Below are 10,646 nucleotides of genomic sequence, written 5' to 3'. Positions count from 1 at the left end.
GGTCATAGTTAGATACAATAGTCTCCCCACCTATCTCTGATAGCTGCTGGGATATTCAAGCTGCTTATTCCCACTTGATTCCTTGCGTTTGATACACTTATCATACTTCACTGATGTAAGTTTTTGGTTCAATTCTAGTGGAGTACCAGCTGGCTTAGCTCCTCCTAGGAATGCCTCTGCAATTAGCTCAAAAGCATACTTTCTTTGACACATAAAGATGCCTTTATTTGATCTTGCAAATTCAATGCCTAGGAAGAACTTTAACTCCCCAAGATCTTTCATCTTGAACCTCTACTGTAATTTGCACCTAGTGTCATTGATCAGACTTGGATTATTTCCAGTAAAAAATAGATCATCCACATACATCATAACTATTACTACATCACCTACATCCTTCTTGGTGAATATGGAATAGTCATAGTGACTTTGTTCAAATCCCATAAACACCATAGCTTCAGTAAGTTTCAAATTCCACTGCCCAAGAGCCTATTAGAGACCATATAGAGATTTGTGTAGTTTGCAGACCTTCTGATTCTCCCCCTGTCTAGCAAACCAACCCTTTAGTAATGACCATATAGACTTCCTCTAGGAGATAACCATTGAGGAAGGCGTTATGCACATCCATCCGATGCATAAGCCACAACTTTGAAGCTGCAAGTGCAATAATGGATCTAACTGTTACCATCTTAGCTACTAGTAAAAAAGTCTCACTATAGTCTAAGCCTTCCCTTTGGCTACCAGCCTGACCTTAAACCTCTCTATCTCTTGATCACGCCCAACTATGCCTTATAAAAAGGACAATGCGGACATTGCAAATATAACCTGAGTATTCTGCCCAGAGTCGAATCCACAGAGAGTTAACCTATCAATCACTATCTTTAGACCCACTAAACTCTTGAGAACTAATTGTCCCAAACGTTTGAATCACAGATGATGGTGTCTTCAATAACTAAAATTGCAAGTAAATAAACAGCTGTAAACTAAGGATGCTAAGGTTGTAAACAATAATGAGAAAATGCTAAGGTAATGACTTCCCCTATTGATGGAATCCCTTCTGTTTATGCTTCATTCAAATTGACCAACACCTCTATATCAATCATGAACGCTCATCTTACCATAAATCTCTTCCGAGTAATCACAGTAATATACTCAATGCACTCTCCGGAGATACACTAGCTAGCTCTAATTAACACGGTTCACTTTAGATTGCACTCAAGGCTTCGTTATCCCTAATCCCGCCTTTAAACCCACAGTTATAGATCCCTCTTATACTTTGGGAGTGATGTTGTTCAACAATAACCTAAATATGCACTCTCTCCCGAGTTATGCATACTAAATAGGCACAGCTAATTGAGGATCCTGTCAATTAACTACAACATGCCCAAAGTTGAACAAATAAAGATTGAAACTAGCAATTTGTATTCACATAAACAAGAAGTTCATCCCCCAATAGGTTCCATCAAAACCTTAGACAAAGGATTTAGCTACTCATAACTATGGGTAAACAAACTATGAAAATATTCATGATTAAAATTGCAAGAAAAATAAAGAGAAGAAGAAACTAAGATGTTTTAGGTGATCTCTCACACTTGTTCTTCTTGCCAAAATACTCTCTAAAACAATACATGCCTCTCTTGGGCGAAGTCTAATGTTTAAAATAGGGTTTTGGGCTAAAAATCCCATGTTTTGCACTTTAGTCCCTGAAGTTCTCCGCCTCCGCCGCGGTTCTGCCACGGTCGCGGTCAAACCGCGGCCAAACATGCTCTCTGATTCTCACTTTGTCTGCAACCATCTTCTACCGCGGTTCTGCCGCGGTTGCGGTGGAACCACGACAGTCTTCTTTCAGTTCTGACTTGAGCTGTTTCGCGTGGTTTACTTGACGGAATTTTACGATCGGCCTCTTTTTCTCCATATTTGATCCCAAAAGTACTCCATAGCCTTCTCTGGTCATATATAACCTGCAAAGCATGAAAAACACTAATAAGAGCATTTTGTTATCACTTTTATCATCCAAACTATACAAGAAGGTGGTTATTTAGGGCCTAATTATAGTTAAATTCACCTATTATCAACACCCCACACTTAAACCTTTGCTCATCCTCGAGCAAGTTAAACCACACTTCTAGGCCTAATCGTTCGATGCATTACCCAATTTACGAAGGAACAACCTAAGCAGTGCAACAATCACGCCTCAGATGAAGACTCTAACACCATGACACACTCATGCTCACTCTAGTTACTCTAACAGAGGTGAAAACTCACTTTTTCTTCCTGAGTCACATGTCCTCACATCATAATTCTGAGAGAAGTCCCACACACATAAAAATTCAAGCAACAAGGAACCAAAGATAGGAAGAATTCACTCATTCTCAGCAAAGAACATTCACATTCCACACAGACACACAATAAGCTTTCCCCTAGTGTAGTACTCTACTAATCGAGCTATTCAGTCAAAGATCAAGAGGTTTTTATTTGGTTGTAATGTAGGCTAAGGGACGGGCAGAATATATTTGGATATAGTGACTAACCTCCCTAAGCACTTTTACTACACACTTCCTTTTATTTCAATTTCCATGCTCAGCCCACTCGTTCTTCCACATTTTAGTTCATAGGGACCCCCACTTTTCTTTAGGTGCAACTGTTTTTTTTTGTTTTTTTTGAGACTTTTACAAATCCATTGCACCATTCAAGTATTTCTTTCCTGATTCCCCTTTTTCCTACTTCCTTACCACCCTACACTTTGACTTTTATATGTTCTTTAGTAATTCAAGTGCTTCAAGGAGATACAGGTTCAAACAGTCAAACTATTCAAACACAGGGATATAGGTCATTATAAGGTTATCAAAGAACAGGTTTCAGGCTCAAAGGGGTTAACTATGGCAATATATATAGGTGGATTCACAAATATACAAGCTACACAAAGAAATGCCTCAATCATCTCTAAAACCAAACAACTTCTATTTCGCTTTGCAAACACACAGGGCAAGTTCTAGGTATCACATGCAAGCACATAATACAAGTATTAGCTCACACACACTTGGCATGTAAGTCATTTCGAATCAGTTTATCAACACACTCATACGAGAGTTCAAGCAAGACATGATGTGCAAAATTAAGGCATAGATTTACGAGTCTACAAACGAGCCTAGACGTTGCACCCTCATGTTCGTTTTTGTTATTCTCAGGTGTGTACATCAAGGGTTGCATTCTAGCCTTCACCCATTTTGGTCCTAAAACTACAAACGAAAAATTTACCTAACCCGGTTTAATAAAAGCCCTTGGAAAAGAACCGTGGTCAAAAGAAAAACCAAGGGAAAATTACTACACTACCTAAAAAAAAGAAAAAAGAAAATAAAATAAAGAAACCACATGGACTACTTCCCTCAAGAGTACTGTCCAAGTGGTCCGTCCTCAGGAAGAGTCCTCTACATTTTTTTTAAATCCGACTTTGATCATCAAGAGACCTGTCGATAAGTGTCCGTCATTGGGCCAAGTCAGTTACTTCTAATGTGAGTTCAGTCAACTATACACAACAACACCAATCAAATACTACAACATACACCATGTCTATATACGCTACAATACATTACCCGAGCAAGTCTCCCACCCCACACTTAAACATTATGGCATGTCCCCATGTCATATCAAAAATAATGAGCAGAAGGGTAAGAAGACTTCCCTAAGCCTCAATCAGAGTCAGAGATGGTGCTGGGGTCCACATGGCAAGCTCTCCCAAAAGCACGAAACCAGGACATAAACCGGCTCTTAGACCTGGCCTGCCGCTAAGACATGACATCCATACGCGTGTGTAGGCCCTCCACCGAGGTGCGAAGATCCGCGACCTCTTCCTCCATAGTACGCAACATAGGCTGGGCGGACTATGATCTGGATAAGCCTTCCCCAGCATGGGGGCGCCGAGAGGGTCCGGCACTGTCATAGGATCTCTTGGATGGTGCCATGGGAACCGGGTCATCATCCTCATCATCGATCTGAATGGTGGTGCGTGCACCCCTGCCCACTCTGATGCCTGAAGCTTTGAAAGCTGCTTTAGGGGGCAACTCTCCATCAGTAGGATTGGTGGGGACATTCTTCAGCATGCACAATGTAGTCACCAGAGAGGGGAAGTAGAATCCCTTTGACCTCAGCGGGGACCGTATGATCATTTCATCACCAATAAGTCTTGCCGCATCAAAATCTTTCTTTGTGAAGAAGCACCACGTCAAGAGGGCTCTTTGGAAGTTCACGTCAGTCGTGTTGCCTGAGGGCAAGAACCGGCTGCAAATGACAGTGAGCCAACACTTAGCCAAATGGGTGAATGAATTGGAGTTCAGGGTGATATGGTCACGTATCCAGATTGGTTGCCCCCTGCGCAGAGTGCATCAGTCATAATATCCCAAGTGACTCCTGGTGCGTCCTGGTAATAGTCGATGTCACCAGTAAACCGGGGAAGCCGCAACACCTGTTGAATAGTTTCAACTGAGGCATCTACCCATTTGCCCCGCATAATCACCTCCCGTAACGTATGTGATGGTCAGTTCGCGTAGAACTCTCTTACAATCATCCTGTTCACCGTTTCAGGTTCATCAAATAAGAACTCCATTTACCTCCGCCGGATTTCCTCATACATCTCCTCCTTTTCTGCACGGAGGGCTGCCCTGTCAATCGGAATCTCAGGGATGAAGCTCTTTGAGGCCTTGGCATGAAAGTCGTCCTCTTCCAATTCTGATTCGAACCTTGAGGCATTATATGTAGGCTATTGGGACGTGCCTGCCGATCTCTTTTTCTTCTTACGAGCCATATGACCTGCACGGAATACAAGAGAACCATCAAATATATCCTATGTGCCAGCCGGATGGTTACTCAGACTTCACCACCCGATGGCACCAAATAATATCCCCCATTTAATCCATTCATACACTATGCCAAACCCCCAACTAGTGAGGTGTTCCAGGTTACAACCTCCACAATGGCCCCACAACTTTCTTACAAATTCTGGCATACAACACCCCACACTTACTCCCTCAAGTGATTCACGTTAGATATAACACCACCATTCACCAAATACAACACCACCACAACCTAGGATAGGCACAAAATGCCTCAAAATAGCACCACAAGCCCCAAATTTTCGGCCAAAAAGGGCCCTCCACCAAACTACACCGCAAAAATTATTTCTAGGCCTCCAAATCATCTAAACAACCCCCACAATCGAAGTATAAGAAAGACCCAACCATTTTAGCACCAAACAAATCCACAAGAAGCAAATACAACAATAAAAACTGAGAAGAAGCAAAAATTGAAAGAAAATCTACACTATTCCTACCTAGGGTTTAAATAAACTAGTTTAGACTAAATTACACTAATTAGAAGAAGAAATAGAATCAAAAAGAAGAGAACACTTACTTGATGAAGGTTGGAAGGGGTGGGTAGTGGTGAGAGGAGGTGTGGAGAAGATAACAATGGCTGTTTTTGGGAGTGAGGGAGGGATTTGAGAGAGAAAGAGAAGAGAGGATTTGAGTTTTATTTTAGGGGGGGGGGTCGTGTTGTTTCTGAATAGGGAGGGGGAATAATTGTTTTAGGGTGGGTGAAGGGTTAGGTGAATTAGAAAGCGGTGGGGTGAATTAAAAACTTTCTGCATACCTGGGCCCGACGGGGTCTGCCGCGGTCGCGGTTGAACCGTGGTAGACGAAGTTCAGAGAGGGGTTACCACCGCGGTTCTACCGCGGTCGCGGTGGAAATGCGGTGAACGAAGTTCAGAGGGGGTCTCTGACCGCGGTTTGACCGCGGTCGCGGTGGAACTGCGGTCTGGGCAGTTGTCTGATTTTTTTGATTTTTTTTTCATATAATGTGTTACAGTTACAACAATTTTGTGGGTTGCCTCCCACGCAGCGCCTGATTTAACGTCGCGGCACGATGCAGGATGAGCGCATTTAAGGCTCGCTCGACCTCTGTGGTTCAGTCAGGTGCAGCTCAGACACTTCCTTTTTCTCGCTCATACCCACATATGGCTTCAATCTTTGACCATTGACTCTGAATGTACGAGAGTCATTCTCTGTGGAAATCTCAACAGCTCCTGAAGGGAAAACTTCAACTACTCGAAATGGTCCAGACCATCGTGACTTAAGTTTACCTTGGGAACAGACGTAGTCTTGAGTTGTATAGCAATACCATGTCCCCGGGTTTGAAATTTCTCTCAACAATGTTCTGGTCGTGCAGCCTCTTCATTCTCTCCTTGTACAATTTTGTGCTCTCAAAAGCAAGACATCTGAACTCCTCGAGCTCATGCAATTCAGTGACTCTTGACGTGCCCGCAACTTCCATGTCTAAGTTCAGCTGTTTCAATGCCCACCACGCTTTATGTTCAAGTTCCACTGGTAGGTGGCAGGCCTTCCCAAACACCAACTTGTATGGTGACATACCAATTGGAGTTTTGAAGGCAGTTCTGTAAGCCCAGAGTGCATCATCTAGCTTCCTCGCCCAATCAGTCTTTGTGGCGTTCACAGTTTTGGTTAACATACTCTTGATTTCTCTGTTGGACACTTCAACCTCTCCACTAGTTTGCGGGTGGTAAGGAGTAGCCACCTTGTGGCGCACATCGTACTTAGCAAGCAACTTTTCAAAGGCCCTGTTGCAGAAATGAGTGCCTCCATCACTGATAATTGCTCGTGGTGTCCCAAAGCGGGTGAATATGTTCTTCTTTAGAAATCCCACCACCACTTTTGCATCATTGGTGGGTAACGCCGTAGCTTCCACCCATTTGGACACATAGTCTACAACAACAATAATGTACTTATTGCCATAGGAGCTGACGAAGGGACCCATGAAGTCAATCCCCCAGACGTCAAACACTTCCACCTCTTGAATTGGGTTCATGGGCATCTCGTGGCGTCAGAAAATGTTCCCGGTCCGCTGACATTCATTGCAGCCCTTCACCCATAGGTGCGCATATTTAAACACTATCGGCCAGAAGAATCCAGCCTCTAGCACCTTTGCCGCTGTCCTAACCTCTCCAAAGTGTCCACCATACGCCGATGCGTGACAAGCCTGCAAAACAGAAAATTGCTCTATCTCGGGGACGCATCTCTGGATCATATTATCAAGGCATATTCTAAACAGATAAGGTTCATCCCAGTAATACTGGCGGCTTTCACGAAAAAATCTTTTCCTTTGGACCGATGAAAGGTCGTGAGGAACTATACCACTGGCCAGGTAATTAGCAAAGTCTGCATACCATGGCGCTTCCTGATGAGTGGTGGCGAGCAGCTGCTCGTCTGGAAAAGTTTCAGTATTTCCTCAACCTCAACTACATTTTCAGCTCCCTCAAGTCGTGATAGATGATCAGCGACTTGATTCTCAGTGCCCTTACGGTCACAAATCTCAAGATCGAACTCTTGCAATAGCAACACCCAACGAATTAGGCGTGGCTTAGATTCTTTCTTTTCTATTAAGTACCTGAGAGCTGCATGGTCAGTATATACAATTACCTTGGACCCTATCAAGTAGGATTGGAACTTGTCAAACGCGAACACTACATCCAACATCTCCTTTTAAATCACAGTGTAGTTCAACTAGGCTCCACTCAGCATTCTACTAGCATAGTAGATTGGGTGAATCAGTTTGTCTTTCTGCTGGCCCAGCACTGCTCCCACTGCATAGTCACTGGCATCACACATTAGTTCGAACGGTTGCTCCCAGTTGGGGGCAATAATGATGGGTGCTGTGACCAGTCTCTTTTTCAACTCCTCAAATGCTACCCTGCAATCATCAGAAAACAAAAACGGGTGATCTTTTTCTAACAACTTACAGAGAGGGTTGGCGATTTTAGAGAAGTCTTTTATGAACCTCCGGTAAAAACCGACATGTCCAAGGAAGCTTCTGATGGCTTTGACTGAAGTTGGTAGAGGCAGCTTTGCTATTACATCAACTTTCGCGCGATCTACCTTTATTCCCTTGCTTGACACCCGGTGCCCCAAGACTATGCCTTCTTGTACCATGAAATGACACTTCTCCCAGTTCAGAACCAAGTTAGTCTCGATGCACCGTTTCAGCACATGCGTCAGATTTATCAGGCACTCATCAAATGAATTCCCCACCACTGAGAAGTCATCCATGAACACCTCCATTATGTCCTCAACCATGTCAGTGAATATGGCCATCATGCACCGTTGGAATGTGGCAGGTGCGTTGCATAGGCCAAAGGGCATCAGTCTAAACGCATAAATGCCATACGGGCATGTGAAGGAGGTCTTCTCTCTATCCTCCGGTGCAATGGAGATTTGATTGTACCCTGAGTACCCATCTAGAAAACAGAAGTGTGACCTCCCTGCCAATCTGTCCAACATCTGATCAATGAAGGGAAGTGGGAAGTGGTCTTTCCAGGTGGCTAGATTCAACTTTTGATAGTCCATAGAAATTCTCCAGCCTGTGACGGTTCTTGTTGAGATCAATTCATTGTTGTCATTTGTCACAACCGTCATGCCACCCTTTTTATGAACACATTGCACTGTGCTCACCCAGCTGCTGTCAGAGATTGGGAAAATAATTCCCGCATCCAACAACTTTATCACCTCCTTCTTCACCACTTCCTTCATGTTGGGGTTCAGCCTCCTCTGATGTTCCCTGGAAGGTTTGTGCCCCTCTTCCAGCAGAATCTTATGCATGCAGTAGGCGGGGCTGATCCCCTTGATGTCTGCCATGGTCCACCCTATGGCAGTTTTGCACTCCTTTAGTACCTGTAAAAGTTTTTGAACCTGCACATCTAACAAACTAGATGAGATAATAACAGGTAATGTAGAGTCAGGTCCTAGAAATTCATACCTGAGGTGGGCTGGCAATGGCTTTAACTCCAGCTTTGGTGGTTCTTCAATGGATGGCTTAGCTGGAGGAGTTTCTCTCTTTTCTAAGTGCAAGGGCTCAAACTCTAGATTTCTCTCCCAGAACCCTCTACTTTCCAATGCCAACACCCATTCCGCCAAATCCTCACCATTCACTTCATCTATGTTCATCAAACATGCAGCCAGGGGGTCCTCAATTGTCAACACCTCATCATCGGACTCTACAATTACATCCACGACATCAATAAGAGAGCAATTGGCGAACTCGCTTGGTCGCCTCATAGACTTCTGCACATTGAATGTTATTTCCTCATCATTGAGTCTCATTTTGAGCTCCCCAGTCTCACAGTCAATCACATCTCTCCCAGTGGACAAGAATGGTCTTCCTAAGATTATAGGAATCTCTTCATCCACTTTGCAATCCAAGATCACAAAATCTGCAGGGAACACAAATTTCCCCACCTGAATAAGCACATCATCAAGGATACCGAATGGGCGCTTCACAGTCCTGTCGGCCAGCTGCAACAACATGGAGGTGGGTCTAGCTCTCCCAATGCCCAACCTCTTATAGATAGCCAGGGGCATAAGATTAATACTGGCCCCTAAATCACAGAGCGCCTTAGCAAAGGCGAAATTCCCAATAGAGCATGGAATTGTAAAGCTACCTGGATCAGACAACTTTTCAGCAATAGGTCTCGTCACCACTGCACTACAGGTCTGAGTAAGTGTAATCGTAGCCAAGTCTTGAAAATTAAATTTCCTGGACATCAAGTCCTTCATCATTTTTGCGTACCTAGGCATCTCCTTTAAAGCTTCAATCAGTGGAATATTTACCTGGATTTGTTTGAGCATTTCAAAGAACTTTTTATACTGCTCCTCCTTTTTATGCTTGGCCAGCCTCTGTGGAAAGGGTGCAGGAACTCTCTTCTTCCCAATCACTTGGGAGTTCTCTTTATCAGCTACTATTTCAACTACTGGCTCTTCAATTGGCTCAGCTACTTTCTCGGTCTCTTGCTGAATGTTCTTTTCTTCCTGAGCAGGCTGGACTGTCACCTCTGTCAGTATCGTAGACTCATCCAGCTCAATGGGCACTGAAATGAATGTCTCAGCCTGTATATTTTCTCGAGCTCTCTCTTGTTCTACATCTAGATCCCCGCCATTACGGAGACTCATCGCCATCAGCTGCTTTGGGCCCTGATCTTTTAGATTAATCTGGGTGTCTGCAGGTAATGTCCCCCGAGGACGATTGTTCAGAGATATTGAAATTTGGCCCAATTGCACTTCAATATTTTGATTGTTGCATCATGTGCATCTACTCTTTCATTTATTTTTGCATTGGACCCAATAACCTGCTGCATCATTACTTCAAGTCTAGTGAACCCATTTTTTTGCCTTCCACCATGCTGTTGCTGAGGTGGAGGATACCCTTGCTGCTGATTTTTGTACCCCTGTGGCCTTGGATAAGGTGCCATATTGTTGGGAGGTCTCATACCTCCCATGCTTCCAGCGTTGTACTGTGGCTGAGGCGGTCTGTATGGCTGCTGAGTTTGCTGACCCCAGTTCTGATTGCCCTATCTCTGGCCTCCATAGTTTGACACATAGTTCATGTCTTCAGGGTGTTGCTGATGATGATCATGTTCTGTATTCCAAGGATTACCAACTGGCTGACTAATGCAAGATGTGCACAAGCCCCCATTGGTAGTATCTACAATGTGCACTTGCTGTTTCTACCCTGATTCCTCCACCTTTTTGGTGAGTATGCTCATCTGTGTCAAGAGGGTCGCCACATTTTCAGCCATGGTATTTGATGGG

At 44.0% G+C, this 10,646-nt stretch overlaps 1 protein-coding gene across 1 annotated transcript; it reads right to left on the bottom strand.

The window, feature by feature from the left end:
• Nucleotides 1-7,568: 7,568 nt before the first annotated feature.
• Nucleotides 7,569-10,013, bottom strand: LOC138889793 (uncharacterized). Its single transcript, XM_070173129.1, has 3 exons — nt 8,984-10,013; nt 8,287-8,878; nt 7,569-7,755 (listed from the first exon to the last, which is right to left on the bottom strand). Exons 1-3 carry the CDS (start codon nt 10,011-10,013, stop codon nt 7,569-7,571), a joined length of 1,809 nt encoding a protein of 602 aa, XP_070029230.1.
• Between the last annotated feature and the right edge of the window lie 633 nt (nt 10,014-10,646).

The sequence above is a fragment of the Nicotiana sylvestris genome, chromosome 4 (assembly GCF_000393655.2).
Source record: "Nicotiana sylvestris chromosome 4, ASM39365v2, whole genome shotgun sequence".
Classification (NCBI taxonomy): domain Eukaryota; kingdom Viridiplantae; phylum Streptophyta; class Magnoliopsida; order Solanales; family Solanaceae; genus Nicotiana; species Nicotiana sylvestris.
This window is presented reverse-complemented; position numbering and strand designations above follow the sequence as displayed.